Genomic DNA, 26,124 nt, shown 5'->3' on the forward strand with positions numbered 1-26,124 from the left:
AGTCTGATTTTCGAACGTTCGCAATACGGTCACACAAATTGCCACTGAAAACGCTACTCGCTTTTAACTCCTGTTGAAAAAATCAGGATTTATTAATAAAAACATTTCAGCTTGCTCCTTAAAGAGTGTGCGGTACTATAAAACTAATCGTTTAACAAATCGGCGATACGAAAATGTAAGTAATTGCACCGCACTTTGCTCCCTAAATGGGCTAAAACATTTCGCCTTTTTCTCGGCCGCAAAAAAAAACAGGGCGCGTGCCCAGAGTCCCGCCGGCGAGGGTGAGAAGGAAAAGGACAACAAGGAGAAGGACGCCAAAGAGAAGGACGGTAAGGCGACCAGCGGCTCCTCGCGCAGGGACCGCGAGCGCAAACGCCGCGGATCGGCGTCCTCTAGCAGCGACTCCAGAAGCAGGTAAGTCAGCCGGCAATGGTGTTCCCCACAAATGGCTGCCATCTGTCACCCAGAATAAGGGTTATTTCTTACAGGAAGTCCGTCTTGCTAGGCAAAAGAACGGCGACAGTAAAGGGGAAGATATATTCTTCCGAGCGAAAAAAAATTGTAAAAGTCATTGTAATTTAAATGCCATATATGGACATCATTTCAACGTAGTTAAACAGTGTTTTTCTATTTACAAGCCGCATTGCCGTTTTCTTAGTTGCTGAAAATAAGTACAACCATTCACCTCTTCCAGCTCATCGGACAGCAGCTCATCGCGCAGCAGTTCCGGGTCATCCCGTTCAAGCTCAAGCAGCTCCAGCGACTCCTCGAGCTCCTCATCGTCGTCGTCCAGCGACTCGGATCGTAGCGAGAAGAATCGACGACGTGGCGGCGGAGCTGCTGGCAAAGACAAGGACAAGGATAAGCCCAGCGCCCGATCACGTTCCCGCTCTCGCACCCGTTCACCCAGGCGTGTTTCCAAATCTCCCAGACCGGGCAGCAAGACGCGAAAGGAGCCGGAGCGAGATCGCGATCGTCGTAGTCGTTCAAGGGATCGTGCCCGCCGTGCTGGATCCAACGATAGGCCAGCGGTCGATAGCAATAATGTTAAGCGCGAGCGCTCCCGCTCAGCCAGTCGTTCACGATCGCCACGTCGTCGTGGTCGTGGCTCCGTGGAGAGGACGCCGCCACCGAAGAGAAGGGAGCGCTCCCGGTCGCGCAGCCGCACACGGTCGCCTACGCCCAAACCGGTGCGCATTCATGTCGGTCGGCTCACCCGCAACGTGACCAAGGACCATGTGTTCGAGATATTTAGCAGCTTTGGGGATGTCAAGAATGTGGAGTTCCCCGTAGATCGTTATCACCCGAATTTCGGACGCGGCGTGGCGTTTGTGGAATACGCCACGGCCGAGGATTGCGAGTCGGCCATGAAGCACATGGATGGCGGTCAGATAGATGGCCAGGAGATCACGGTATCCCCGGTTGTCATACCTAAACAGCGACCGCCCATGCGCCGTCCCTCGCCACCGATGCGTCGTCCGCCAAATAACCGCTGGCGATCCCCACCCCAGTTTAACAGGTTCAACAATCGTGGAGGAGGTGGTGGCGGCGGCGGACGTCGTCAGTCACCCATAAGGAACCGACGTTCACCACGTCGCCGCTCCCGCTCTCCCATTCGTCGACGACGTCGTAGCAATAGCAGTGACAGCTCTCGTTAGAGGACACCGATCGACTCCTAGTTTCTACAATTGACACGATTACTGCACTTTTCTTTATATTTTAATTCAAATAATAAACGTGAGCAGAGGCCACACACATAGAGAGTTGGTTTAGTGTATAAACGAGCACTCAGCACCCTCGAGAGGGCATCCCAGCGGGTGATGAAGCTTAAAAAAACAGCTACGTTTTTTTATGGTCAGATGGGATTGTGGAAGAGCAGCTGTTGGTTTAGGGGTTCTTATTCCTATGAGATCACCACCGCAGAACTCGAAAACTTCGTGCTTATTGCGCAGCAATGTTTTAATGCCTCCGCACTCTGATTTGATGCCACTCAGCTCTTCCTTGGTGAGAGCCTGGGCAATCTGTCGCATGGGCAGTCGACCAGACCATTTATCTTCGTTGGAATCCAGAATCTGTTTAAATATCTTAAGCACTAGAGCATCAATTATGGATTTATCTACCCGCGTGCAGTTGCGAACGCTTTCCTCCTTCTCGCGCAGCTTAATTTCGGCATCTCCGGTTTTATACTTTCTTAGCTCTTCCTGGACAAAGTACTCTAAGTCTTCAAGTGCCTTCGAGGCTTTTCTTTTAATTCCCAACAGGGCTAAGCGCTTGGTGCTTGGTATTTTCAGGCGGTCTTGTAGGATCTCATAGCCACATTCATGAGAGACCTGGCTGACGTATTTAAAGAAATCCTGGTATGCACTTATCTTCGTATTCCGCCGGCGGAACTTCGCTCCCGACAGTTCATAGGGACAGCAGGGCAGTAGGAAGTAGTTGATGTTCAACCGAGCAGCCAAAACCGGAAGCCAAGGAGACAGCTCGTCGGAATGATTACCTATCAACCAATCCACATCCGGAAAATCCAAGCGGAAGTTGTTGGGCTCCACGGCTTTTTCAATTAGGCTCTTTTGAGTTTCCGGCGGATAAAGAGCCCATAGTTTTCGCTTTCTTATATCGTAGCCATACCCTTTGTAGCCCTCGGCGTTCAACACATGAACTAAAAGACCATTTCCACATCCCAAGTCGGCGAAAGCATTCGGCTCCGATTGTGTCTGACTCCACAAAACCATGAGATATGCGGCGATGGCCAAATCCTCATAAATGAACTTCAACGGATCCGTGGATTCCTGTGCGGTTTTCCAGTGTTCTAGCAGGCGTTGTGAATGCCTCTGTTTCAACTCCTTATACAGATCATTGTACTTTTCCACATTTACCAGACCCAATGACTTCACCTTAGCTTCATCCTGCTTGGACTGGGACCAGCTTAAAAGCTTTGGCCTGAGCACGAATTCCAACCAGTTGGGGTTCGATTTGGACTCCAGTTGAAACTGTCCCTCCAGAAGTCTCACGGAGAAGTCTTCGATGCTATCGCTGGCAAATTGGCACTCATAGAGACATTTTTCAAAGTCTGTAATCAGGCTTATAAGTTGTCTATAAAATATTACATGTATTAATTATACCCACCCACAGTTCCGGTGCCTAGAATGTTATCCGCTAGTTTTTTTGGCAGCAGTTTGAATCCGATTGTAAATCCTGTGCACGTGCGCTTGTTTGGGACTTCCTTCAGGGTCATCGACAGCTCCTCCGTACTGGATTCACACAGTCGCCCATCCTGATGCTTTTTCACTTGGGTAATGACTACCTCGAATATCTTTTTATTCAAAGCATGATAGTTTTTGATCAGTATTCCAATTGCCTGCCAGAATTGTGCTTCTTCTACTGCTGCCATAGTGTCGAAAAGGAAGGTGACACATGAAATCGCGAATATTAAGTATACGCACGATGGGTTGCTGCTTCTATCGATATTTGTTTGTTGGCGCGTATTTAAACTTGCATACATATTATCTTGCGTTAGTCATGGTAATTATTAAAAGGTTATTAATTCCTAAAGTTTCTTATAAAGTTTTTTATGAGAAAGTACCAGAAAAATTCAAACTATTTAAAATTTATTTGGAGATCTCGATAACCAATCCTTAAAACATCGATTGATTGAGACTTATCGATATGGTAACAACCAATGTCTTGCGTAATCAGCTGGGAAACACGCAGCTGAATCTTCGAAATTACCTGTTGCATTTAATAGTTTAGGCACAAATTATATACCATGTCATTCCTGCGCAAATCGGTGCACATATTGGGCTCTGTGGCGAGGCGCCAACAGCACCTTAAGGTGGTAAGTGCTGGAGTGATCAGATGGGTTTGTTGTCATTTGTTTGGTTCTGCCACTGACAGATTCGAGGAGCGATCTCGACAGCTGCGCGGGACTACAGCTCTAAGCCAGCGGATGACTACGCCAATTTTCCCGGCGCTAAGGCTCCGTTTGTCAGCAAGTTAAATCTGATTCAGCCAGAAGACTATGCACCAATACCTATTTACCGGGTGATGGACCAGGACGGCTATATAGCGGATGAGACCCAGGATCCACAGCTGGGCCGTGAGGTGGTGGAGAAAATGTTCCGCGATATGGTACTGTTGAACACCATGGACAAAATCCTGTACGAGTCCCAGCGACAGGGCAGAATATCGTTCTACATGACCAATTTCGGCGAGGAGGCTTCACACATTGGCAGTGCCGCCGCCTTGGAGATGCGGGATCTTATCTATGGACAGTATCGCGAAGCTGGTGTTTTGGTATGGCGCGGCTTTCGCATCGACCAGTTTATCGATCAGTGTTATGGCAACACGGAAGACTTGGGTCGCGGCAAGCAGATGCCCGTCCACTACGGCTCAAGGGAACTTAACTTTGTTACCATCTCCAGTCCACTTTGTGAGTTAACATAGTGTAATTTAATTGAAAAGAAATGCTAATGATCTATTGGGTTTGCAGCCACCCAAATGCCTCAGGCCGTTGGTGCCGCCTACGCCATGAAATTGAAGCCAAACAACGATGCTTGTGTAGTCTGTTACTTCGGCGAGGGAGCTGCTTCCGAGGGAGATGCACACGCCGCCTTCAACTTTGCTGCCACTTTGGGTAGTCCGGTTATCCTCTTCTGGTAAGTAACTTTAAGTAACAACAAGACATCACATAGATTAGATAACATGTGTTGAAATAATTTATATCTTATCAAAAATATCATTGAATACTCCCTGTTCTATTTAAATATGCTCTCTATGACGTACCTTTCCACACAGTCGCAACAACGGTTTCGCCATATCCACTCCATCCCATGAACAGTACAGGGGCGATGGAATCGCAGGTCGCGGACCTATGGGCTATGGAATTACTACCATTCGAGTTGATGGCACAGACGTATTCGCTGTGTATAATGCGATGAAGGCTGCCAGGGAGTATGTCCTTAAGGAGAACAAACCGGTGGTGTTCGAGGCCTTGGCCTATCGAGTGGGCCACCATTCTACCTCAGATGATAGTACAGCCTACAGACCTGCGGAGGAGATCGAGGTTTGGAACACGGTGGAACACCCAATATCGAAGCTCAAGCGATACATGGTGCACAAAGGCTGGTTCGACGAGGATGTCGAAAACGAATACGTCAAGGATATCAGGAAAAAGGTTTTGAAGCAGATTGCAGTGTCCGAGAAGAAACTTAAGCCCAACTGGCGTGAGATGTTCGAAGGCGTCTACGCGGAGATGCCGCAGCATTTAATAGAGCAGCGTAAGGAGCTGGAAAAACACATCGAGGCCCACAAGGAGCACTATCCCTTGAAGAACTTTGAGAAATAGATTCCACGTGCCAGAAAGATGCTAACAACTCAGAAATCAAAGCGAACCGAGAGACTCGATCGAAAGTGCATTTATTATGATTAAGCAATAGGCAAACAATTTTCTGTGGGTTCAACCCGTTTGTTATGACTCATCTGTGCAGGTGGGTCGGTGGATATGTGAAATTAGACACTTTTATTGGGTTTTCTCTCGTTTATGAATAGAATAAACTTGGTTGCATCCTAGGTCTTAATTTGCACATTCAAAGTGACCCACTCTGGTGCAGGTGTTATGAAAAGGTGTTAAAATTTATTAAATTTGATTTACATACAATATACATATACTGAAACAATACGAATACAAATATATACTTTTGACTTAACGCAACGCATCGCAGACAAAAACGCGGGTGGAGATGAAGCTACCTGTTGCAGGATGACTCGCTGAAGCTTGGCTGGAATGATGCAGGAACGGGAGTTGCTCCTTTCAATTGGTGCGTAGCTGATAGTCGCCGTTCTGCGTAATGTACCGCACCCACGGCAGCGCCTGATAACCGCTCTTCTCGATGATCTTCAGGTAGCGCACCTGGATTCCCGACGTGGTGAAGTACGGAATCTCAAAGCGCACCTGAATTGGTGGCTTACCCTCCGTATTGTCCTCGCTTTCCACGCTCGGCAGACCAAAATGTGCCCTCATTAGATACTCCTTGCCACCCGGGAACGATTTGATCGTCCAGATGATTGCGTTCTGCTCTGGTGCGTACTTGCAGCTGCCAATGGTTGTCTTGAACTTGGGCGAGTCCGCGTCGGCGGGCACTGGTATGACGATCTCCACGTTGTTGGCCGTCGATCTTCGTTTGAACTGAGACTTTGCCTTGATCATGTACTCCACACGGGAGTGGGCATGCCGCTCAATCACCGATTCGATCCAAATCAGGGGTTTGACCTGTCAACAAGGGTTAAGTTAGTCTTGTATTGCTTAAGTACTTAAAAATACTCACATGCGTGTTCAGACGATAGGACATCAGTTCGAACTCGCCGTCCGGGGGAATGAACGAGATTGTGCGGTCATTCTCGAAGCGGGACAGCCGCACGCACTGGTGGAACTTGACGTCCTCTAGCTCTACGGACTTGGACTTGCCGCGGCCTGTGCTCTCGAAAAGTACCTTGTCGTTGAGACCCAGTCGTAGCTCCGGCATTCCCGATAGGTAGACACGCATCTTAATGGCACCTACGATCTCGCTGCGCAGCACATTGCCATTGGCGTTTGCTAGAAGATTCACCGACTCGATAACGTCAAGAAACACCTCGTTCTTTCGGTACTTGATGCCCTCAGATCTCCAGGAGACTGCATTGGTCACGGCCACCGGGATGCGGGGCTGCAGCTCCAGCTTGTGACCCTCCTGTGTTATGTACTCCTGTAGGATTTTCGAGTCGGTGGTCTGTGGGTAGCCAAAGTCGAGCAATTCATCCAGCAGCTCGTAGATGATCACGAAGTTGTCCCGAATGGACTCCTCCTCCAGCTCCTTGAAGTATTCCACAAAGACCTGGGCGATCTTGTGCAGAAAGACGAAGACCAGAGCGATATTCACGTTTTTATTACGCGGCGTCGTGGATACGATATACAGATTGTTGGTCTTTATGTAGGCAAACGTAGTCTCCGCCGTCTGAAGGATTGGGGTGATCAGGCCCTCCTCCTCGCGCTCCATCAGAAGCGGCATGAATTTGTCGATCACGGCCATGTCAATGTTGTCACCGCGGTAGTTCCGCGATATCAGCACCTTGCCCTTCACGTCCAGAACGAAAATGGCCGACGAAGACATGACTATTGGTTCCCAGCAGCTGCCACTTGTCCCAGGTGTGAAATTCCCAATTGGATCGAGTGGGTGGTCGCTTGGCTGGTTCTACTGCTCGCGGCAGGCGTTGCGCGTAGAAGTTGGCGACTGTCGCGTTAAGTCGATGAGTGGGCTTGGTCTGTCGATGGGCTGGATTTACATATTCCGTTTCGTGGCCCGGAAAATGCGAATGAAAACTCCGAAATTTCTTACGTCGCCTTTTCTGCTACTGCTTCTTCTTGTTCGCTTGCGCACCAGTGTTGTGAAATGAATATACCAGGTGGTGGACAGTGTGGCCAGGTGAGATGAGCTAGTGGTGCTTTCCTAGCGACTTAAGCTAAAAGTTTCAAAACTATATAACGAATTGAAATGCGCTCACTTAAACCATTGCTCCCTGTTAATTCGAATAACAAATATTTTACGAAATAGTTTCGTATCATACACTAGCATCTCTATAGCGATTTGGCATTTGTGGCCATCCGCAGTACGGCCACATTGCTGCTAGTCCAGACGCTGCTTTTGTGGAATTGTTAATTATTTACTTCGGCGAGCATGCAAATGAACCCGAGCGTCACAATCGAGCGCAAACGCGTCGACTGCAGTGTCCTGCCAAAGGGATGGCAACGCGACGAGGTCCGAAAATCCGGCAGCAGCGCCAATAGCAACGCCAGCAGCAACAACAACAGCAGCAGTGCCACAGCCAGCAGCAACAACAACAATAATAAGGTGGATGTTTTCTACTACAGGTAAAGAAGAAGAGCAACACTACTATATAGTGTACTATATACTACCTAAAATCGGAACACTGCACGCTGTTGCATCGGATAAACGTTTAATCACTTTCACTACCTTTCTGTTATTACATCCGCATAAACCAAACACCATACACCACACATCACACACACGCACACGCCTATGTATACACACACACACACGAACTACCTAACCCACCCAAATCTCCATCCACCGCCGTGTCTGTTCAGCAGTCCCACAGGAAAAAGGGCGGAGGGGAAGCCGCAGGACATTGCAATCCCCGATTTCCAGTCTGGCAAGATGCCACACCGAGCCCTGCCCTCGCCCTCCATTTCGCTGTACCGCTGCAGCGCCATGCCGCTGCCCATAGCCAGCGGGGGTGGTAATGGGGCCACCACTGGATCGGCGGCCAATGCCCTCAAGCGCAAGTTCGCCCGGAGCCAAGGAGGCAACGCTGCTGCAGCAGGAGGAGCTGCTCCTCCGGCAGCGGCCGCCTCGTCAGCAGCAACAGCAGCAGCATCTGCTTCACCATCAACTGCCAATCGCCAGCAGCAACAGATCGAACTCAGGTAGAGCCAAGTGGAGGAGCACTTGACTCTTGCATGCCAGCGTGTCATGTCTTGTTTGCCAGGACGCAAGGTCTACAGCCTGCGGGAATCAAAAATCATGAAATCAAAATGACCCAAAAAGAATCGCACAATTGGCCAACAATTCGTAGTTGTCTTCAAAAACGCTGTAGCTCTATGCCACCTGAGATTTTTGTTCACCATCTCTGCATGCTTAAGCTTCACTTGACGTTTTGTCTTATGTGCTATTCGGTGTTTTAGCTATTTGTAAGCATCTTTCTAATACATTTTCTATCTTTAATCCCTTACAGCCGAGCCCTGCGCACAGATGTCTCCCTGGTACCGCCAATCCGACAGACTGCCTCGATCTTCAAGCAACCGGTGACAGTGATTCGCAACCACAAACAGGATCCCGCCAAAGCAAAGAATGATCCCAAGCATGGCACTCGGGAGAAGCCGAAGCAATTGTTCTGGGAAAAGCGGCTGGAACGACTCCGCGCCTGCCACGACAGCGGCGAGGAGCTAGACGACATCTCACTGCCCAAGACCATACGCACAGTTGGCCCCAATGTTAACGAACAGACCGTCCTCCAGTCGGTGGCCACGGCCCTGCATATGCTCAACGCCGGCGTTCACGGCCAGAGTTCTACGAAGTCTGATTTGACTAAGAATGCCATGGCGTTCATGAATCCTGAACAGCCGCTCATGCACGCGGTTATCATTTCGGAGGACGACATTCGCAAGCAGGAGGATAGAGTCGGTGTGGCGCGGCGAAAGCTGCAGGATGCACTCAAAACATGAGTTCAATGGTCATCCCTCATGCATCTACCAATTCCATTGTAGGCTCTAACATCTCTATCGTATTGACCCCTATTCGAAATCTACGTTTAAGACTAGTGTGTAATAAACCAAATCCAACTCCAATCGAGGTTTTTATTGGACATTAAGAACGATCCGCTTGTCTTTCCATAACAACGGGGCTCTGTTATCCTTTTTTTTTACGCTCAGATGATTTTAAAATGCTATTTTATACAAGACGGTTTAAAAACGAATTCGAACTATAATACATAAATCGAATATTCATACTAGGTCGGTCAATTTGTATGACAAATCTTTGGAACCAAAAGCAATCCAAGACGAGGATCTTTTATTTAAATAAAGATCATTACCTGAAACGATGTCTTGATTTCTTTTCGGTCCAAAGATCTATGACCAAATAAATCGAACTTCTTTAGTGTTTACGCAAACCTTTAAGGCTGGACAGTTTTTGTGCTTCATCCCCACATTGTATTTTAATATATATACTATACACGTAGATATCGTTGCAGAGATGCGATTAGTCTAGGCCCTCCTCCATCTCGTCATCCTCGTAATCTATGCCATCATAGTCCGTCGAAGAGCGTGTCGTTAGCTGCAAGGGATGAAGCAATCGGAATTTGCAATTAACTGAGAATTTTGCACCTGCTCAGGTTGTAGTCTACATGAGTGTCTGGAGCCAAACAAAGACATTGAACCAGAACTATCAAATAAGCTCCAGGCAGTTAAGGGTTAAGTACTACATATTTCAGTCAAAGATTCCCACCTGGTTGTAAATCCCACGCCATGCCGCAAACGCTCCCATGGCCAACACTGCTCCCACGCCGGCCACTATTTTGGTGTTGAGCTCAGAATCCAGGAACTTGCGCTCCGAAGCCGTCAGACTTGCCTCCGTGCCACTGGGTGTCTTTGTGAGTTTGACGGAACTGTAACCCTCGTTGCGGAATATGTCCTTCGTGATGCGGTTGATAAAGTTTACTAGGTTCTGGCAGCCCTTAATGTGATTCTGCAGTGGATTGTTGGGCAGTGCGATCTTAAAGATGATGGCGAGATAGCTGTAGACGATGGCATCAAACTCGCTGTAGGTGTCGCCAAAGAACCATACCTTGCGACCCAATTTACTGGACAGCAGATTAACTACCTTCTTGGCATTGACAACGAGCTGGAAAAATATTAAATAAAAAAATCAATTAATGTTCATGAAATTGATTAAACCCATTGATATGAACAAGTCTATATATGATGAAATGACAAATATTTTTAGGACAATTTTATGCACTAATATAAGCATCTGATGAAACATTTCAAATCAAAAGGCAATTTGGACGTGAATCATAGGTTAGATAAACAAAAATATCATACAAGTTAGACCAATTATGTAGAATAAGATAAAATGTAATAGGAAGCACTCACGTAGTCGCCTTCGTGCTTGTCCAACTTGTCGTTCACATCGAAACCGGCCATCACTTGGACCACGTCGCAAGCTTCCCTTTGATAGGATGACGGGTAGTAGAAGTTGAAGGGGAATGGCGTGCGCTTGGCGTAGAGACCCCTCGTGGTAGTGTCAAAATTGTGGGGTTCTCCGTACAGGAAGTAGTGGTAGTAGGCATGCAGATTGGTGAACACCCAGTTGGCGTAGGCGGTGGACAAATGCTTTTGTTTAGTGCTTAAATGCGCATCTATCGGGTAACCCTGGAAGAATTATACGTCGAATTAAGCCCATAGGAAAACATACCTATAAATAGACCCTGCAGTTTGTTCACCCGGCATTGTTTTGCACACTCACCTCGAGATCCAGCACGCGCTTAATTTGCCTATAGCCCGCGAACTTCTGGTTGCCGATCTGCAGATAGGGCAGTTTTCCGGCACCTGAACGCAGGGGATTGGAGCTGGTCTGCACGTCCATGGGACAGCGGGTGAATCGCAGGAGGCACTGTTACCCGGCAAAGAGGCGGTCTCATCAATTACAGCGATAGTGGGCAAAAACAGGCGTGCTGGCCGCCGTGTGATGCAACGGAACTTACCAGAGCACGTAAACATTCAAAATCTATGGACGGCAGTCCGTACTCCCCCTTGTACACATGCAGCGTTGCTCCCAGATGCATCTCCATTGTGTCCTAGTCTTTGCTTGCTCGTACTCTTGTATTTAGCCGGTTTTCAACAGTGCACCTGCATGTTTTGCCATCCGAATTTGAATCCAAAAATATATGCCACAATTTTTGGCTTACTGCTGAGAGTGCTTTCAGACTGATAACTACTGGGCACTCGATATATCGGTAGAGCATTTCGGCGCCTTATCGATTGCTGGCCAGGGATAAGGGCTGCTACTTTAAGCTTAGTTTAGCTGCACAAAAATCTATACTATATTCGAAATTCTATCATCTTTATTACCAGTTAGGTTACACTTGCAAATAAATTAGTTGATTTTTTATTTACATATTTTACATTCCATGAACAACATTAGCTAGATTTAGCGAATGGTCAGTCACCGCTGTTATCACGGAGTTATCGAAATTAGCTCATCTCTATCCCATCTGTTTGCGAAAAAAACATTAATTGAGGATTTTCGCAGTAAATTAGTTAGCAAACATGAATCTGATAAGCGGAATCAAGTTGTACATTGAGAAAATGTGCTCCGAGTCTGGACCGGGCATGAAAATCATCCTGCTGGACAAGGAGACTGTAAGTACAAGGACTGCGAACCAAATCCCCTACCATATGATTAAAAATCCACATCATTCGTAGACCAGTATCATTTCGATGGCCTTTAGCCAATCGGACATGCTGCAGCGGGAGGTGTACCTGTTTGAACGCCTGGACTCGGGAAGATCCAACGAGCGGTTGAAGTATCTCAAATGCATTGTCTTCATCCGCCCCACTAAGCAAAACATCCAGCTGCTGGCCAATGAGCTGCGGAATCCCAAATACAGCGCCTATTACATTTGTAAGTGGGTCAAGAGAAGCCCGCTCGGAATAGTACTAAACTCATAAATAGATTTCAGCAACATCATTCCCCGGACGGACATTAAGTACTTGGCAGAGTGCGACGAATCCGAGTCGGTGCGAGAGGTGAAGGAACTGTATGCGGACTACCTGTGCGTCAACCCGAATCTGTTCTCGTTAAGCATTCCCAATTGCATGGCGAATCTAAATTGGCTGCCGGACGCTCTGAACCGCAGCATGCAGGGCATCACAGCTGTGCTGCTGTCCCTGAAACTGAACCCCGTCATCCGTTACCGAGCTGGTTCTCAGGCAGCGCAGCTTTTGGCCAAGCTCATCTACGAGCAGATCACAAAAGAGTCCTCGCTGTTTGACTTTCGCTCCAACATGGATGGCGCTGCGCCACCGCTGCTGCTTGTGCTGGACCGCAGGGACGACCCTGTGACACCGCTCCTGCATCAGTGGACATATCAGGCCATGGTGCATGAGTTGCTGCACATAAAAAACAATCGTTTGGACTTGTCCAATCGCCCAAACGTGCCTAAGGACTTCAAGGAGCTGGTTCTATCCGGTGATCAGGATGAATTCTATGGCAACAACATGTACGCCAATTACGGCGAAATCGGATCCACCATTAAGCAACTGATGGAGGAGTTCCAACGCAAGGCGAACGACCACAAGAAGGTGGAGAGCATATCGGACATGAAGAACTTTATTGAGTCGTATCCCCAGTTTAAGAAAATGTCTGGGACCGTGCAGAAGCATTTGTGTGTGATTGGCGAACTGTCGGCGCTGAGCAACAAAAGGAATCTGTTCGAGGTCTCCGAGCTTGAACAGGAGATTGCCTGCAAGGCAGAACACTCTGCCCAGCTGCAGAGAATCAAGAAATTGATTGCGGACGAACGGGTTTCCATCGATGATGCCCTAAAGTTGGTGGCACTCTACGCATTGCGGTACGAGAGACACGCCAACTGCGACACATCTGGACTGCTGCAGATCATCAAAACGCGCGGGGGACGAGCGGCTATAGTGCCCTCGCTGATCGAGTATGCTGGAACCCACGTACGACAAGGGGATCTGTTCAATATGGTGCGGATAACGGACGCCGTAAAGCTGACACGGAACTTAATTAAGGGCCTTAAGGGTGTGGAAAATGTCTTCACCCAGCACACACCCCTGTTGAAGGAAACTCTAGAGGATGTGTTCAAGGGACGCGAACTGGATCCTCTCTTCCCGGCCATAAATTCTGAGCTCGTGCCATTCCGACGACCACCACAGGAGGTGGTTGTGTTTATTATTGGCGGCGCCACGTACGAGGAGGCCTTAGCGGTACACCAGCTAAACAACGCCGGCTATAAAGTCATCCTTGGCGGCACCACCATCCATAACTCGCAGAGTTTTATCCAAGAGGTTATGGCCTCCACTAGTGGCATTCAATTTAAGCACACCAAATCCATGATCAAATACTGTTCCACGGATAACATTTAAAGCCTATTTTCACTAGATAGCTCCAATTATATTGTTAACTATTTATTAACTACATATGAATGTGCATTATGTATTAAGTCTATTCCATGCATTATACCAATTCAAATCCATCGGACTATTTAACCTTTTAAACGTATCCATGTAATATATTAATTGTTATTCTAGAGGGTAACACAAGGCAACGCCTTAGACAAAATGTATTATATATTTAGCCATGTGTGTACAAAAATACTATTCGCTCATTTGTTTGTTTGGCAATAAGTTTCTTGGCAACTCCAAGGCAACGTTTCGTTGGGCTCAAAGCTTCAGTTTTTCATTGGAGTATCATTGACCATCATGTCCAGCACATATTTCAACGATATCTGGCACCAATCCCAGCATGAATGCGAGCTGCTCTCCACGATTGACTATGAGAGGCAGCACCAGGATGTGGAGACGACGGTGGCCACCATGAATGCCGCGGTCGGTTCCGTAGCCGCCGATGCAGATGCCAAGGCCTTGCTGCAGTCAAGTCTGTACGAGTTCTATCTGCGCTACATATGCCTGAGCAATCGATTGGAGGATGTCTACGATAATGTGGGTATACGGCTTTGTAAGGCCTAAGATGACCTTTCAAATAAAAATGGGATACATGCAGAGCTTTCAATCCTTTGATTTTTACTTGCACCTAATCTCTCTATAGATGATTCAGCCTCAGAAGCGTCAGTTGGTGCGCAAGTTACTGGACGCCTGTCTGGGTCGAGTGGTGGAGCTGAAACACGATCTCGTGAATATCGATTTGATGGAGTTCAGCTACAACGATGAGGTGGTGGAACGCCTGCGCCTGACACCCATGGAAACGGAGCTGCGGATACCCCGCTACTTTCTTCGCGAGCGTCAGCAGGAGCTTGAGTTTCGTAAGAAAACCATGCACGAGATCCTAACGAAGCTGGGCTGGCTTGAAGAGCACGAGCTGGAGGAGACGGTGACCACCGAGATCGAAGCCATTAGAATGCTTCAAATGCATGAGCGAGCGCGACAAGGACGGTTACGTGCCCACTTTATGAAGGAGATCCGCATCCTTAAGGAGAAGGGCAAGTCGGAGGAGCGCACCGAAAAGGAGCGCAGTGACTCCGGTCTGTTGGCTGCCATGAAGATTCAGAAGATGTGGCGTGGCCACACAGCCCGACGGATTACGCGCCGCCGCAAGATGGAGGAGATGATTCTCATCGGAATGCTGCCACCACCACCGGCTGTGGTTAAGGAGCGGGCCGAGAAACTGGAGAAGCTGCAGCATAACGATAAGCGCTACCAGGCGCAAGCCGTTTACGGAAAAGAGTTTGAGGAGCGCCAGAGCGCACTGAAGGAGGAGATTCGGGCCAAGCACGGAGCCAGCATGAAGGAGGACATCGCCGATGAGATTCGGGCCTGGGTAAGAGACTGCTACGATAAAACTGGCAAGCTGCCGGACTTTCCCTCCGAGGATCAGGGTGGGTCATTGCATATCTTCAGTCGACCTGGAACTGAGAGCGAGCACAGCCGGTCGTCGGCCCGCTCCTCCAAGGAGTCGCGAAAGACAAAGGATAAGTCCAAGTCACCCGCACGCAGTGGTGACCTCAACGTTAACGAAAACCAAGACGAGGAAGTTAGCTTCCAGCCGGCGCCATCCGTCTGCCTACCAGACATCCGTGCTGAAATCGATCTGTAGGTAAAGCAATTCATTAATAAAACTAGATTTAATATATTTAAAACTTCAGTTTTAACGATACCTGGCGAGATAAGGATGAGACCGGTGTGCTGAGCCAAGCGGCCTACGAGGACATGATCTACAGCGACAAGTACCAGGAGGTGGAGTTGGAGTTTCGGCGCGCCGTCGACGATGTAATGCGCCAGGAGATCGAGCTGCTCCAAACGGCCGTCGGCAAGAAGATCAAGAAGAGCAGCAAAAAGACTCGGCGATCCGGCAAGAAGAGCAAAAAGAAGAAGGAGAAGGATCTGACGCCGGATCGCACTACGGAGTCGCTGTACGAAGAGCTGGTAACGAATGGCATAATCCGAAAATATCCGGAGCTAAGGCTGAAGCAATTCCTGGGCGACAAGGCGTTGACGGCCAGGAATGGCACGAATCCCTCGCCGGGCGACATCCGCCAGATTCTTACGGAGTACTGCATCCTTCCGTTGGGATCCGATGCCATCCACAACTGTACTCCACTTATACGTTCCATCCTGTTGGCCGGACCCAAAGGATCTGGAAAGAAGGCTCTGCTCCACGCTATCTGCACGGAGGTGGGAGCCGTGCTTTTCGATCTGACCCCTGCTAACATTGTGGGAAAGTATCCTGGCAAATCGGGACTCATAATGCTTATCCACCTGGTACTGAAGGTGTCACGGCTGCTTCAACCTGCAGTGATATACATGGGCGATGCGGAGCGTCCCTTCATGAAGAAAATTCCGAAGACTGATCGCACAGATCCCAAGCGGCTGAAGAAGGATCTACCCAAGCTGATTAAGAACATTGCTCCCGAGGATCGCGTCGTTTTCATCGGCACCTCCAATCTGCCCTGGGAGGCGGACCAAAAGCTACTTCAATCTGTCTACAATCGGTTCATCTATATTCCACGACCGGATTACGGTGCCATGTCGCATGCCTGGAAAACATTGTTGCAGTGCGTAAACTTGGTGATGGATTTAACAAAGAAATCTATTAATGTCGTTTGTACCCCGACAGCGATTACTCCGGAGGCATTTCCAATCTGGACACCAGCGCCATGGCCAAGATATCAGATGGCTACACCATTGGGTCCATCGATGCCTGCCTCAAGGAAGTGATGACCTGCAAGCGGAAGCTGCAGCTGCGCACCCAACCGTTGACCAACGCCGAACTGATCAATGTTCTGTGGTGTGTAGTTTAAGCTACGAAATAAGATGCATGTTAGTTTCCATGCCTTGCAGCTCACGTGATCCTGTCTATCGCGAGGAGGAGGAAGCTTTCGATTCCTGGTGGTCGAAGACACCACTCGGCCGCCGTCGTCAGCGGTTTTTGGAGCTGGAGGAGGAGCGATTGCTGGAGGAGCAGGCGCAGGCTGCCAAGCAGGGAAATGGTAACAAAAAAAAGGGTCTTAATTGAAAAGTAATCATTGCACTTCTTATATTTAAGCCTAATTTATAAGGACACCTCTTTGGATTGCTAATGGTTACAATTCATTCAACGCTTTGGCTTGCTTACAATCTTGCGTTTATTATGAAACTACAATGTATAAGTTTATATTTATAAACTAAAATGGGATTACATTTTTCATCAACTTTTATACCTAATAAATCAATATATTTGGTTTTACATCCTATTTGAAAGCAGCATGCATAAATATATATTGATATATATATATTCTTATTCTTATGTAGAATAGAATAATTATTACTCAATTAAAGATTGGTAATATCCTATTTTAGCGTGTAAGTGAAGTCCTTGTTGCCGCTCTTGAGGTGAACCTCATTGACCGCAAGAGAGAGTGTGTCTTGGTCTTCGAGGAGCTCCTGTAGATCCGATAGTTTCTCGTTGAGCACTTTCTCCTGGTCTCCCACGCACCAAAGAAGGCTGACGTGGAACGAGGCCGGAACATAGAACTGCTGCAGCCGGTAGTCGAGCATGACTTGGTCGATGGGCTGCAGGATGGCAGTCATCTTCTCCACAAAAGCAGCATCCAGGGGCGCTGCAATGAAGGTTCTCGTTCGCTCCTCGTTCGTGTAGATCCGCAGTCCCTGCAAAGTTGCGGCGAATCTAAAAGAATTGGTTATTAGTATTGGGCTTACTTCTAGCTATTGGGTCAAACAGCTCACCCCGTAGAGCTGTTGAGAGCGGCTTGCAAGGATCGGGAGAACTCATCGATCTGGTGGTACTGCAGCACCACTGTTCGACTCAGGCTCAGATGGAGGGACTCGTTCGGCTGCAGTTCCACGTGTGGCTCCAGACGAGCAATGGCCTCCGATTGGAACTCCTCCAGCTGGTCAGCACAAGCTGTTGCCGGCACATAGACGTAAGTGGCCCAGTTTCCGCGTTCGTGCTTGAAGCTACGGATGCGGCCGCCATGCAGCGCAGGATCATCCACCACATCCTCGACGAACTCCTCGGGCTTGGGCTTCTTGGGGCCCAGCAGGGCGGCTGCTGTGGGAAGGGCCGGTCTTCGGCGGTTAAAATGTAGAAATCTACGGGTACTGCAGTAAAGCACTTTACCTTTTCAAGCTGTTCAGAGCTGGAGTTTGTATGGTTTCGGTGCAGTCCTCATCTTCGGAAGCGGTGGAGCTGCTGTCGCCATAGTCCACGAGGGCCATATTATTATTTATTTATATATTCTTGTTTTATTTCATTTAACAAGCTACCAACAGCCCAATTTTCGCTTTACAGCCCAATGTTTTTATTTACATTTATCGATTAAATCAAAAGTGATGTACATTTAGCTTTTTTTTTTAATTATTACAAAACATTTGTTTGTTCTAAGAAATTTAATTTATTAATAAAATTAAAGACAAAATTTACACTATATAGATAATATAAAATGATTTAACGCTCATTATTAGCTATTTTTTATTATAAATTTTGTAGTTCCCCAGATAAAAAGTATTGACCGTTAAAAGCCTTAAAATTTAAAACTAGTTTTTTTTATTTGGACTGAATCTATTAAAATGCACAAATTGGTCTACTACAAACTAGCTTCTATAGCCGGGCACTGCTCGCCGCCATTCTTCTCCAGCTTCGACTGCTCCCACTGGTAATGGTAGAACCGGCCCAGTTGGAAGAGCTGAGTCAGACTCACGAAGAGATTCACCGCGAACAAGCTATAGTTCTTCGGAATGATCACCAGGGAGTAGCGCGTCCAGATCAGGTTTGTTGCCCCAAGAGCCAGGCATCCGTTGGGTGAGATCGTGTCCGCAGGACGCGTCAAATCACCGATGCCCGCGATAACAAGGCTCTGTAGTGGAAGATAGAATGCGGGCGGAGATTAGGGGGATCAGGCCGATAATGTAGGGTAAGTCCCCCCATTGACTGCAAATCTGAATGGCATGTTGCCAAAGCTCCCAGGCAAAACAGCAAAAGTATTATGAAATATTCCATGAGCCACGAAAACCGCACAATCATTCAGTTATCAGAATCTCGCGCGTGGAGAGGAAAATGGTATATACATACGTATTAATTTATCGCGAGCTTGAACAGGTTTGCCGAGAACTAAACAAATAATAATAAAACACAATATGCGCCCACAGATTTGTTTATCAGTACGGTGATAATGGCAATTGGCGAAGGACGCAGGGTTCATAGTTATGCAAGTAGTGCCAAAAACTTACCCACTTAACGATGGGACCCCAGAAGAATATGGTCTTTGGGCCTGGAGGAAAGATATGTTAGTATCTTCTCGGTGCTCGAAGTACCTCAGTTATCACCTGCAGGATGCATCCACAAGGGTCGCAACTTGGCGGGCACATACTTGTCACAGGCGCTGATTAGTCCATTGTACGCCCTGGAGTGAAGACCCTTGCCGGTGGAAGCTGGAGCTGTGGGAGCAGGCGGAGTTGGAGGAGTGGTAGACATTCCGGATTGCAGGTGTTTTCCCTCTATTTTCCAACGTCCAACCGATCGCAGTTGCAAAGAGAAACTGCTGTTGGATTTGCAAGTCGAGAGGAAATCTATATAGCCAACCTCTTCTAATCAAGTATTTGTTGAGTATGGGTTGATTGACTGGACTCGGTTGGTATTGAGATAAAGCAGGTGGGAAGTGGTGCTCCTGAACAATCTGAGACACAACAGCTCCAACGTAGCGTCCATCTACAACTGAGCTTTCCGAAAGGTTCGGCGTCCATACACATATGTACATATGTTTATGTTTCGCTAGTATTATTAGCTTTGAGCTCCTGTTATCACCATCATTATCATTATCAGCTACAAGTATACGACGCTAGCCCCTCTTTTCACACTTTGCTTTTGCCACAAAACTAATAAAAGTTGTTAGTTGTATTCTCTTTTTATTGATTTTTAATTAATTAGTGTTTTTCATGACTAATTGTGTAAAACTTAAAGCAGTCTATTTTTTCGATAGCAATAAAAATAGTTGTCCAAAAGTGGAATGTCGTTGAATTCGTGACAAAATTCCCTATCCTCCTGTGCTCAAAAAAGGAAATTCAAATTTTTGGCCATTTTTCGCAAATTTATCAAATGTGCAAATACACTCAGCACACATGGCGTATGAGTGATGTGATATTCTTGATAATCCGGTTTCAATAGGCTTCTAAGGAATTATACTCTTTTGCAATTATTAACTGCACATTTAATTTAAACCACTCGACCAGATTTGTATTTAATCAAAGAATTAGATATTGATTACTTTTAGATTTTTGATAAAATGCCAAGTTTTCCTAAGTAAACACTGAAAATAATACCTTAAAGGAAAATAGTTCTCAGAAAAACTGGATTTACACTTAATTATTATTAATTAATTTTTCTATTACTAACCCATTGTTGCCTTAAGTCCAATCCAATAAAACGAACAATTGAGTTACTCTAGTGACTAAAGTCTTATAATATATTGGTTTATCATTCTCGTTTCAATTTAACTATACGCAAAGCCTCCACGGTTACAACTTAAGTAATACGAATCACGTCGATAAGGCGGTGTACCATAAATAATAATGGTTAACAGGTTGTAAAACGCAGATGCCCGATCTGCGAGCACAGCTTTCTCCTCTTAATCCTTTCGTTTACGTTGTGCGTTGGGGGATTTTTATGTACATAAGAGTTCGATTGAAGTCTATATGAAGGGGACAGCACCGGTATTCGATTTGATATGTCTCTAGTTCTGCGCCACTGGCTGCTCCTGCTTTAGCTTCTCCTGACTCTGGTGGTAGTGGTAGGCCCGTGCCAGTTGCACCACCTGCGTGATGCCCACGAAGAGATTCACGGCGAACAGGCTGTAATTCTTGGGTATGATCACCAGGGAGTAACGCGACCAGATGATTCCCGTGGCAGCCAGGGCGGCGCATCCAGACACGGAGATGGTGTCCGCCGGTCGGGCCAAGTCACTCAGGCCGGCGGCAACGAGACCCTGGCAAAGGAAAAACAGATTAGATTGCTTGTATCGGTTCCTTATAACTAGATGCCACGATATCCTGAAGCTTTAGATTTAGCACAAATGTCTTTTCTTTGTTTTTCAAACTATTCGTTTGCTGCTTGCTATACATATGTACATATGTACAAATAATAGTATAAGGCATCTATATTTAAGATATAGCTGCCATCGAAATAAACATAAGCAAATGCATATAGTCCTGGCATATAGCTGCTCGAGGTGCCTCTAAAATCCTTTAACTTTCGGATTTTCAAGCGATATTCGGGAATCTTTCTGTTTAGGCCTCCACAGCTGAAAGCAACCAGAAAGCAATCCGCTCACAAACACAACCGCATGCGGTTATCAAGCGCAGGTTGCTCGAAATAATCAAATAATTTCATTTAATGGCACCTGCGCACAGATTTGTCTACCGTCGTTTCGGATTTATGGTGAACTATAGTATGTGTGCGATAATGAAAATCAGCGAAGGTCGTGCGTCGTCCGAGTTATGTAATCCCATTCGTCTGGCTTTCTGTCTCCTACTTACCCACTTGAAAACGGGAGCCCAGAAGAATATCGTCTTGGGACCTGGAAGCAAAACAAACTTATAGTTGGGCTCTACATGGCATAGTAGTCCGTGGGACTTACCAGCTGGATGCATCCACAGCGGGCGCAGCTTGGCGGGCACAAATTTGTCGGCGGCGCCAATCATCCCGTTGTACAGCTTGGAGTGGATGCCCTTTCCGGCGGAAGGGGCGGCCGATGGTGGTGGCGGGGGAACGGGCGGGGGTGGCTGAACGGCGGCGGACGACATTTTGTTGTTGTTGCTATTTGTGCGAAAAAATTCCACGGGTCGCAGTGATGGTAATTTATGCGTCCAAACTCGATGGCTGGCAATCACAAAATAAAATCTACTATGAAACGCTAAACAACAAAAGCCAAAAAGCTTAGAGAGAGAGCGAAAGAGGCAAAGAGAGCAGGAAAGAGAGAACTAGTACCCACACAACCGAAAGCCCAAACAGCTGAGCGCGCTATTTACTAACGTGTTTAATTTGACACGTTAAGGAAATACCTATACAATTGCACCTACAACTCGTACTTGACTTTCTAAAAACTGCTAAAATCATGCATTCATATATTTAGGCTCTTTAGGAACAGGTTTTTGCTCGATCACAGGTTCATTAGCTGCCGCACAACATCCTTGACCTTGAGGAGAGTGTGCCAATTTCCGCAGCTAAATGTTGACGGAAGCAAAAATGTCTCAATCGAATGCAGCGCTACCAATACACGAGCAGAATCTCTATAAATAGCACGTAAATGCATGTTTTTTTTAGGAGTCACGCGATCCTAGTGATGAGCCAATTCTCGCGCCTGTAATCATTTCAAAACACGTAAAATGTATTTCCAAATCTTCTATACATTAAAGCGCACAGAAAACAGTTTATTAAAATCATAAAATTACACAATTATAAAATAATTTATTATACCTACAACAGCTGGCGTACTAAAGACAATTTACCTTCTCTAATTCTAGTGTTGCAAAACGTTGTCATGCTTGCATATACAAGTTGAAAACGTATTTAAAAGTTTATTTAAGAAAAATTAGAGCCATTTATTTAAAGATTTGTACTGATTGAACAGATCCACTTTGGCAAGTTTAGTTTCCAATACCACATTTGAATTTCCCATAACAAAATGCAGAAGTCCAGGTAGATGAAGTAACTTACATGTAAATATTTTGAGTAGTTCAAAAAACAACCGCCAGAGGAACCCCAAGCTCCTTAAATACTTTTAGTAAAAGAACGCATATGTAAAATTAAAGAGCTATTTATTTCCCTACTCTTCAAGGTTATTAAGTAAAGCATAGACCATATTACCCAACTAAAGCTAAATGATTTAAAGTATCTTATACTATCGGTCTCACCTGAAGACTAGCGAAATTGATGCTTTCCAGATGAGTCATTAACATAACTTGATCCATCAATTGGGGGAAACGCCCAGTACCTGCTGTTGCAATCCGAATTGGATGATTGGTCTGATTGTTTACAAATATTTACTCGATCTGTTACCATGTGAGAACTGTTTTTTTTAACTGCCCTACAAAAGGTAGACAGGCAATTGCGCATTAATGAGAAACGTGCTCAAGTGACGCACTAGCTCAAACAAACGCTAATTATTTAGCAGATCGGCCGACGCGACGGACAACTCGAATGCCTGGTCTTGAAACGCGACACGACTGGACAGACTTATGACTTGTGCTTATAAATTTCCACTTAACTTATCTGGCTGGAAACAAAATGATGAGTGGCCTTTTGCTTTTATCGTTTTCATGTTAGAAATGTATACATTGTAATTTCAATTACAAATCAGAAGCGTACATATTTAAATAATTCCATATAAATCAAATAGGTCTACATTGTTTTTGAAATTGTTTTTTTTTTTTTTGCATTCCTGTGTGTATATATTTTGGATGATCTATAGCAGTCACTCCAATCGGATAAGTTCTTGCATCGCACAGCCACACACGCACGAGTGTGTGTACGTCTGAATTTTGTAATTTTGATAACACAGAATTGAGAGAAGCTAAAACGGCTGCAGCGGATTATCCGTTGTGTATCCTCCCGAGTTCCTATTTTCTCGTCCCTAAAACGAACCCGGCTGTCTAATTGCTGCTGTGTGGTGGACAAAATATATAATGCTATTATTATGTGAATTGGTTGGCGGCTCGTCCGGCTTGTTCATACACAGGGGATTGTGTACGGATAAACGCCAAATTATGTGTGTTGCACGCGTTTGGTTTTCACTTCACTGCTACTGCGGCTGCCCTCGGTTTGGATCGTTAAAAGTTGAATGAGTTCATGGGCAGCTTATCGGCATTCGGATCGAAATTGTATTGTGTGCCGTCGGAGCTCGGTGCCATGTTAGTCTGTTCGCCCTGCAAGGATTCAAAAACGTTTTAGAATAATAACAAAGGCTGAGTTAAACTTTTGGCTCACCTCATCCGTGAAGTATTGATCAATGATTTCATAAGCTAGTTTGTAGATTTCAACGTTTTCGTGGCTCTGCAGCCGCTCGATCTTGGCCAGACCCTCGCATTCCTCAATAAAGTTGGCCACCGCCTCAACATGAGAATCGGCCACTTTGAGCATATTGTTCAGGCCATCCAGAACAACCTGTGCGCAAGAGAAAATATGTTACTCTCTAGATCCTATAGACCGACAATGAGTCGATAATTCGACTTACATTTATAACTTGCGTATCCTGGCACGAAAGGAGGTCACAGAATGGCGGAATAACGCCCTCCTTGATCAGGGTGAAGACCTGTTCGCGGTTGCCGCTAATGGTCAGATTGCTGATGGCCCAGGCAGCCTCCTTCTGTGTCTGGAACTCGCCCTTGCTTAAGTTCTCAATAATTTTGGGCAGGAGACCCACGTTGATAACGGCCTGCACCTGCGACTGATTTCCAGCGGTAATGTTCGAAAGGAACCAAACCGCCTCCTTTCGGATCTTCTCCTTGGGATGCGAGAGCAGGCCCGGGAAGTAGGAGAGCGCGTCGTAGTTGAGCACAACCTGTGTCTGCTCATCCGATCCAGTCACAATATTGCCAACAGCTCGCAGTGCGGCGGTTTGAACCTTGACCTCGCTGTTGCCCAGCAGTGGTATCAGCTTGGGCACAACTCCACTCTCAATGACCATCTGGATCTGCTCGTTGCCGCCGTCAGTCAAATAGCTGATGGCCCAGACCGTGTCCACCAGGATGTTCGTGTCGGTGTGATGGATGAGCACATTCAGTGCGGGCAGGATCTCATGAATGGTGGCTGCCGGGGGAGGCGGATCCTTGTTGCGGCACAAATTTACAATCACCCATGTTACATTGCGCAAGAATGAGATGGGGATGTCCGGCTTGATGAACGACAACAGTGGTTGCACGACTCCGTGCTTAATGACGAAATCGCGGAGCAATGGACCATCGCCGATGATGTTGCCCAGGGCCCACACAGCTTGTTCGCAAACATTGGGAGCGGGCGAGTTCAGAAGTTGAAGGAAGAGCGGCACGGCACCGGCGGCAACAACCTAAACAGGATAATCTTGCATTACAACAAAGAAAGCGTAAAGATGGTAAGATATACGTACCTCATTGGTCTGGACCGATGTGCCAGAGGCAATGTTGGTCAGGGCCCAGGCGGCCTCGAACTGGAGCATTGTGTGATTGTGTTGTTTAAGGCACTCCACCAGGATGGGCAGAATGTCACTTTGGATCAGATCGTTGATGGGTGGATTCTTGTCCGACGAGAGTAGTTTGCGGGCAGCCTGAACGGCGACCAGTTGCTGCTCCGGCTTGGTGGAGTCTGCGGCTGCCTGGGCAAGCTTCTTCAGGTTAATGGACGAGGACAACTGCTCGTCCTCATCTGTGTTCGAGTCCAGATTGGGCACATTTCGCCGCTTGAGAATCGTCTCTTCGCGCTTGTTCTTCCTCAGCTCGACGGTGACTTCGTTTCGCCGACGCCGCATTTCCTGCACGGAAATAAATTTTACAATTTCCGACATTTCAGCAGTAACTTTCAACTACTCACATCCTGATCCTTCCCTTTGTTTTTAAAGTTTTGTAAACGATTTTGCTCCAGAGACGTCATTTTGTCGGTTTTCTTTTTATTCCTCTATGCCGCTGCAATAAGGAGCCGCAATTGCGTTTGACTGTTTGGAAATGCGTCAGTTAAAAACAATTATGTAGATGCGGAGATGGCGACGTACGCCTCCTGGCATTTTCGATGTACAATTAATAATTTGTTTCAATTGCACACCAGCCAATGGGAAAAATTAATCGCACGCACACCATCGCGCACCCAAGAAAAAATAACGTAGAGTCGACCAACACAGTTGCAGCACAACACGATGGCGCAGGCGATGAAAAAAGAAATGGCGAAAAAATACATGAAAATTAGCAATGCCAGTGGCGAAAAAAGTGTTTCTCTTTGTGCTCGGTGGCGGGTACTTACGTTTGTAGCTCGTAAATTGGGTTTCGCCCACGACACACACACTTTCTACGCCTTTTAAAAGTGATCAATTTCTTTCCTTTTTTTATAAAAATTGCAATCAGTGACAGCGACGTGAGTGAAGTTGGCTGCGGTTGGCAATTCGGGACTGCCCACTCATAGGCAGGGTCGATTATTGTGCCTATCGTGAGATCTGAACCTGTGTCGACTTGTCTAGCTTTGTTTTATAGTCCCTGAATTTTTAATATTTACAAGCAAATGCTGGTGCGTAATTTTAAGAACCTTAGCAGTAAAGCCGTTACATAGATGGATCAGCTTTTGATTTAAGAAATACATT

General features: G+C 46.6%; 12 protein-coding genes across 20 annotated transcripts; 5 read left to right on the plus strand and 7 right to left on the minus strand.

Moving 5' to 3' along the window:
- Positions 1 to 5: 5 nt before the first annotated feature.
- Positions 6 to 1,763, plus strand: LOC6536375 (RNA-binding protein with serine-rich domain 1). Its single transcript, XM_002096921.4, has 3 exons — positions 6 to 175; positions 253 to 414; positions 695 to 1,763. Coding segments are annotated over exons 1-3 (1,128 nt in total). The 5' UTR covers positions 6 to 173; the 3' UTR covers positions 1,659 to 1,763.
- LOC6536376 (probable tRNA (uracil-O(2)-)-methyltransferase) lies at positions 1,702 to 3,409 on the minus strand. Its single transcript, XM_002096922.3, has 2 exons — positions 3,127 to 3,409; positions 1,702 to 3,070 (listed from the first exon to the last, which is right to left on the minus strand). The coding sequence occupies exons 1-2, from the start codon at positions 3,389 to 3,391 to the stop codon at positions 1,770 to 1,772; spliced, it is 1,566 nt and encodes a 521-aa protein (XP_002096958.3). The 5' UTR covers positions 3,392 to 3,409; the 3' UTR covers positions 1,702 to 1,769.
- A 262-nt stretch (positions 3,410 to 3,671) lies between these two features.
- LOC6536377 (2-oxoisovalerate dehydrogenase subunit alpha, mitochondrial) lies at positions 3,672 to 5,568 on the plus strand. 2 transcript variants are annotated; one of them, XM_015192231.2, is made up of 4 exons: positions 3,672 to 3,832; positions 3,895 to 4,429; positions 4,490 to 4,655; positions 4,795 to 5,568. In XM_015192231.2, the coding sequence occupies exons 1-4, from the start codon at positions 3,767 to 3,769 to the stop codon at positions 5,342 to 5,344; spliced, it is 1,317 nt and encodes a 438-aa protein (XP_015047717.1). In that variant the 5' UTR covers positions 3,672 to 3,766; the 3' UTR covers positions 5,345 to 5,568. The 2 variants fall into 2 exon arrangements, with proteins under 2 accessions (XP_015047717.1, XP_002096959.1); XM_002096923.4 differs by having other exon boundaries at positions 3,674 to 3,835.
- Positions 5,569 to 5,604: 36 nt separating this feature from the next.
- On the minus strand, positions 5,605 to 7,424 carry LOC6536378 (AP-1 complex subunit mu-1). Its single transcript, XM_002096924.4, has 2 exons — positions 6,324 to 7,424; positions 5,605 to 6,268 (listed from the first exon to the last, which is right to left on the minus strand). The coding sequence occupies exons 1-2, from the start codon at positions 7,143 to 7,145 to the stop codon at positions 5,810 to 5,812; spliced, it is 1,281 nt and encodes a 426-aa protein (XP_002096960.1). The 5' UTR covers positions 7,146 to 7,424; the 3' UTR covers positions 5,605 to 5,809.
- Positions 7,425 to 7,626: 202 nt separating this feature from the next.
- On the plus strand, positions 7,627 to 9,400 carry LOC6536379 (methyl-CpG-binding domain protein 3). 3 transcript variants are annotated; one of them, XM_015192232.3, is made up of 3 exons: positions 7,627 to 7,903; positions 8,141 to 8,479; positions 8,788 to 9,400. In XM_015192232.3, exons 1-3 carry the CDS (start codon positions 7,710 to 7,712, stop codon positions 9,275 to 9,277), a joined length of 1,023 nt encoding a protein of 340 aa, XP_015047718.1. In that variant the 5' UTR covers positions 7,627 to 7,709; the 3' UTR covers positions 9,278 to 9,400. The 3 variants fall into 3 exon arrangements, with proteins under 3 accessions (XP_015047718.1, XP_002096961.1, XP_015047719.1); XM_002096925.4 differs by having other exon boundaries at positions 8,144 to 8,479; XM_015192233.3 differs by lacking the exon at positions 8,141 to 8,479 and having other exon boundaries at positions 7,629 to 7,903.
- Positions 9,396 to 11,552, minus strand: LOC6536380 (metaxin-1 homolog). 2 transcript variants are annotated; one of them, XM_015192234.2, is made up of 5 exons: positions 11,317 to 11,552; positions 11,079 to 11,225; positions 10,706 to 10,984; positions 10,059 to 10,454; positions 9,396 to 9,995 (listed from the first exon to the last, which is right to left on the minus strand). In XM_015192234.2, the coding sequence occupies exons 1-5, from the start codon at positions 11,401 to 11,403 to the stop codon at positions 9,954 to 9,956; spliced, it is 951 nt and encodes a 316-aa protein (XP_015047720.1). In that variant the 5' UTR covers positions 11,404 to 11,552; the 3' UTR covers positions 9,396 to 9,953. The 2 variants fall into 2 exon arrangements, with proteins under 2 accessions (XP_015047720.1, XP_002096962.1); XM_002096926.3 differs by having other exon boundaries at positions 9,396 to 9,887; positions 11,317 to 11,551.
- Positions 11,553 to 11,808: 256 nt separating this feature from the next.
- Positions 11,809 to 13,954, plus strand: LOC6536381 (vacuolar protein sorting-associated protein 45). The gene is made up of 3 exons (XM_002096927.4): positions 11,809 to 11,974; positions 12,038 to 12,236; positions 12,288 to 13,954. The coding sequence occupies exons 1-3, from the start codon at positions 11,882 to 11,884 to the stop codon at positions 13,718 to 13,720; spliced, it is 1,725 nt and encodes a 574-aa protein (XP_002096963.1). The 5' UTR covers positions 11,809 to 11,881; the 3' UTR covers positions 13,721 to 13,954.
- Positions 13,955 to 14,056: 102 nt separating this feature from the next.
- LOC6536382 (dynein regulatory complex protein 11) lies at positions 14,057 to 17,043 on the plus strand. 2 transcript variants are annotated; one of them, XM_039376078.2, is made up of 6 exons: positions 14,057 to 14,296; positions 14,403 to 15,403; positions 15,457 to 16,365; positions 16,428 to 16,598; positions 16,652 to 16,800; positions 16,857 to 17,043. In XM_039376078.2, the coding sequence occupies exons 1-6, from the start codon at positions 14,057 to 14,059 to the stop codon at positions 16,859 to 16,861; spliced, it is 2,475 nt and encodes an 824-aa protein (XP_039232012.1). In that variant the 3' UTR covers positions 16,862 to 17,043. The 2 variants fall into 2 exon arrangements, with proteins under 2 accessions (XP_039232012.1, XP_002096964.1); XM_002096928.4 differs by having other exon boundaries at positions 16,652 to 17,043.
- On the minus strand, positions 16,918 to 18,135 carry LOC6536383 (U6 snRNA phosphodiesterase). Of its 2 annotated transcripts, XM_002096929.4 has the most exons (3): positions 17,931 to 18,124; positions 17,537 to 17,878; positions 16,918 to 17,477 (listed from the first exon to the last, which is right to left on the minus strand). In XM_002096929.4, exons 1-3 carry the CDS (start codon positions 18,026 to 18,028, stop codon positions 17,141 to 17,143), a joined length of 777 nt encoding a protein of 258 aa, XP_002096965.1. In that variant the 5' UTR covers positions 18,029 to 18,124; the 3' UTR covers positions 16,918 to 17,140. The 2 variants fall into 2 exon arrangements, with proteins under 2 accessions (XP_002096965.1, XP_015047721.1); XM_015192235.2 differs by lacking the exon at positions 16,918 to 17,477 and having other exon boundaries at positions 17,652 to 17,858; positions 17,931 to 18,135.
- Positions 18,136 to 18,339: 204 nt separating this feature from the next.
- On the minus strand, positions 18,340 to 19,531 carry LOC6536384 (mitochondrial pyruvate carrier 2). 2 transcript variants are annotated; one of them, XM_015192236.3, is made up of 4 exons: positions 19,392 to 19,531; positions 19,136 to 19,306; positions 19,040 to 19,080; positions 18,340 to 18,666 (listed from the first exon to the last, which is right to left on the minus strand). In XM_015192236.3, the coding sequence occupies exons 2-4, from the start codon at positions 19,281 to 19,283 to the stop codon at positions 18,397 to 18,399; spliced, it is 459 nt and encodes a 152-aa protein (XP_015047722.1). In that variant the 5' UTR covers positions 19,284 to 19,306; positions 19,392 to 19,531; the 3' UTR covers positions 18,340 to 18,396. The 2 variants fall into 2 exon arrangements, with proteins under 2 accessions (XP_015047722.1, XP_002096966.1); XM_002096930.4 differs by having other exon boundaries at positions 19,136 to 19,531.
- Positions 19,532 to 20,239: 708 nt separating this feature from the next.
- On the minus strand, positions 20,240 to 21,683 carry LOC6536385 (mitochondrial pyruvate carrier 2). Its single transcript, XM_002096931.3, has 3 exons — positions 21,442 to 21,683; positions 21,341 to 21,381; positions 20,240 to 20,790 (listed from the first exon to the last, which is right to left on the minus strand). Exons 1-3 carry the CDS (start codon positions 21,605 to 21,607, stop codon positions 20,539 to 20,541), a joined length of 459 nt encoding a protein of 152 aa, XP_002096967.1. The 5' UTR covers positions 21,608 to 21,683; the 3' UTR covers positions 20,240 to 20,538.
- A 1,420-nt stretch (positions 21,684 to 23,103) lies between these two features.
- LOC6536386 (importin subunit alpha-4) lies at positions 23,104 to 25,985 on the minus strand. Of its 2 annotated transcripts, none has more exons than XM_002096932.4 (6): positions 25,791 to 25,985; positions 25,368 to 25,488; positions 24,928 to 25,308; positions 24,037 to 24,867; positions 23,790 to 23,966; positions 23,104 to 23,728 (listed from the first exon to the last, which is right to left on the minus strand). In XM_002096932.4, exons 2-6 carry the CDS (start codon positions 25,425 to 25,427, stop codon positions 23,633 to 23,635), a joined length of 1,545 nt encoding a protein of 514 aa, XP_002096968.1. In that variant the 5' UTR covers positions 25,428 to 25,488; positions 25,791 to 25,985; the 3' UTR covers positions 23,104 to 23,632. The 2 variants fall into 2 exon arrangements, with proteins under 2 accessions (XP_002096968.1, XP_015047723.1); XM_015192237.3 differs by having other exon boundaries at positions 25,368 to 25,550.
- Between the last annotated feature and the right edge of the window lie 139 nt (positions 25,986 to 26,124).

The sequence above is a fragment of the Drosophila yakuba genome, chromosome 3R (assembly GCF_016746365.2).
Source record: "Drosophila yakuba strain Tai18E2 chromosome 3R, Prin_Dyak_Tai18E2_2.1, whole genome shotgun sequence".
NCBI lineage: Eukaryota > Metazoa > Arthropoda > Insecta > Diptera > Drosophilidae > Drosophila > Drosophila yakuba.

Bases quoted from the DNA above. Each gene is read 5' to 3' on its own strand.
- LOC6536384 (XM_015192236.3), bottom strand. From the start codon at position 19,283: ATGTCTACCACTCCTCCAACTCCGCCTGCTCCCACAGCTCCAGCTTCC. The intron at 19,081-19,135 runs GTGATAACTGAG...TCTTTCCTCCAG, and splicing joins CTTGTGGATGCATCCTGCAG to GCCCAAAGACCATATTCTTC. The intron at 18,667-19,039 runs GTAAGTTTTTGG...CTTCCACTACAG, and splicing joins GGGGTCCCATCGTTAAGTGG to AGCCTTGTTATCGCGGGCAT.
- LOC6536377 (XM_002096923.4), top strand. From the start codon at position 3,767: ATGTCATTCCTGCGCAAATCGGTGCACATATTGGGCTCTGTGGCGAGG. The intron at 4,430-4,489 runs GTGAGTTAACAT...TTGGGTTTGCAG, and splicing joins TACCATCTCCAGTCCACTTT to CCACCCAAATGCCTCAGGCC. The intron at 4,656-4,794 runs GTAAGTAACTTT...CTTTCCACACAG, and splicing joins AGTCCGGTTATCCTCTTCTG to TCGCAACAACGGTTTCGCCA.
- LOC6536380 (XM_002096926.3), bottom strand. From the start codon at position 11,403: ATGGAGATGCATCTGGGAGCAACGCTGCATGTGTACAAGGGGGAGTAC. The intron at 10,455-10,705 runs GTGAGTGCTTCC...ATATTTTTCCAG, and splicing joins ACAAGCACGAAGGCGACTAC to CTCGTTGTCAATGCCAAGAA. The intron at 9,888-10,058 runs GTGGGAATCTTT...CATCCCTTGCAG, and splicing joins GGCGTGGGATTTACAACCAG to CTAACGACACGCTCTTCGAC.
- LOC6536379 (XM_015192232.3), top strand. From the start codon at position 7,710: ATGCAAATGAACCCGAGCGTCACAATCGAGCGCAAACGCGTCGACTGC. The intron at 7,904-8,140 runs GTAAAGAAGAAG...GTGTCTGTTCAG, and splicing joins GTGGATGTTTTCTACTACAG to CAGTCCCACAGGAAAAAGGG. The intron at 8,480-8,787 runs GTAGAGCCAAGT...AATCCCTTACAG, and splicing joins CAGCAACAGATCGAACTCAG to CCGAGCCCTGCGCACAGATG.
- LOC6536381 (XM_002096927.4), top strand. From the start codon at position 11,882: ATGAATCTGATAAGCGGAATCAAGTTGTACATTGAGAAAATGTGCTCC. The intron at 11,975-12,037 runs GTAAGTACAAGG...CATCATTCGTAG, and splicing joins TCCTGCTGGACAAGGAGACT to ACCAGTATCATTTCGATGGC. The intron at 12,237-12,287 runs GTAAGTGGGTCA...ACTCATAAATAG, and splicing joins ATACAGCGCCTATTACATTT to ATTTCAGCAACATCATTCCC.
- LOC6536378 (XM_002096924.4), bottom strand. From the start codon at position 7,145: ATGTCTTCGTCGGCCATTTTCGTTCTGGACGTGAAGGGCAAGGTGCTG. The intron at 6,269-6,323 runs GTGAGTATTTTT...CCTTGTTGACAG, and splicing joins CCTATCGTCTGAACACGCAT to GTCAAACCCCTGATTTGGAT.
- LOC6536385 (XM_002096931.3), bottom strand. From the start codon at position 21,607: ATGTCGTCCGCCGCCGTTCAGCCACCCCCGCCCGTTCCCCCGCCACCA. The intron at 21,382-21,441 runs GTAAGTCCCACG...TTTTGCTTCCAG, and splicing joins GCTGTGGATGCATCCAGCTG to GTCCCAAGACGATATTCTTC. The intron at 20,791-21,340 runs GTAAGTAGGAGA...TTCCTTTGCCAG, and splicing joins GGGCTCCCGTTTTCAAGTGG to GGTCTCGTTGCCGCCGGCCT.
- LOC6536386 (XM_002096932.4), bottom strand. From the start codon at position 25,427: ATGACGTCTCTGGAGCAAAATCGTTTACAAAACTTTAAAAACAAAGGG. The intron at 24,868-24,927 runs GTACGTATATCT...TATCCTGTTTAG, and splicing joins CATCGGTCCAGACCAATGAG to GTTGTTGCCGCCGGTGCCGT. The intron at 23,729-23,789 runs GTGAGCCAAAAG...GAATCCTTGCAG, and splicing joins ATCAATACTTCACGGATGAG to GGCGAACAGACTAACATGGC.
- LOC6536382 (XM_002096928.4), top strand. From the start codon at position 14,057: ATGTCCAGCACATATTTCAACGATATCTGGCACCAATCCCAGCATGAA. The intron at 16,366-16,427 runs GTGCGTAAACTT...GTACCCCGACAG, and splicing joins GCCTGGAAAACATTGTTGCA to CGATTACTCCGGAGGCATTT. The intron at 16,599-16,651 runs GTGTGTAGTTTA...CATGCCTTGCAG, and splicing joins GAACTGATCAATGTTCTGTG to CTCACGTGATCCTGTCTATC.
- LOC6536375 (XM_002096921.4), top strand. The intron at 415-694 runs GTAAGTCAGCCG...CACCTCTTCCAG, and splicing joins AGCAGCGACTCCAGAAGCAG to CTCATCGGACAGCAGCTCAT.
- LOC6536376 (XM_002096922.3), bottom strand. From the start codon at position 3,391: ATGGCAGCAGTAGAAGAAGCACAATTCTGGCAGGCAATTGGAATACTG. The intron at 3,071-3,126 runs GTGGGTATAATT...GCCTGATTACAG, and splicing joins TCTAGGCACCGGAACTGTGG to ACTTTGAAAAATGTCTCTAT.
- LOC6536383 (XM_002096929.4), bottom strand. From the start codon at position 18,028: ATGGCCCTCGTGGACTATGGCGACAGCAGCTCCACCGCTTCCGAAGAT. The intron at 17,879-17,930 runs GTAAAGTGCTTT...TAACCGCCGAAG, and splicing joins GCTCTGAACAGCTTGAAAAG to ACCGGCCCTTCCCACAGCAG. The intron at 17,478-17,536 runs GTGAGCTGTTTG...CAATTCTTTTAG, and splicing joins GCTCTCAACAGCTCTACGGG to ATTCGCCGCAACTTTGCAGG.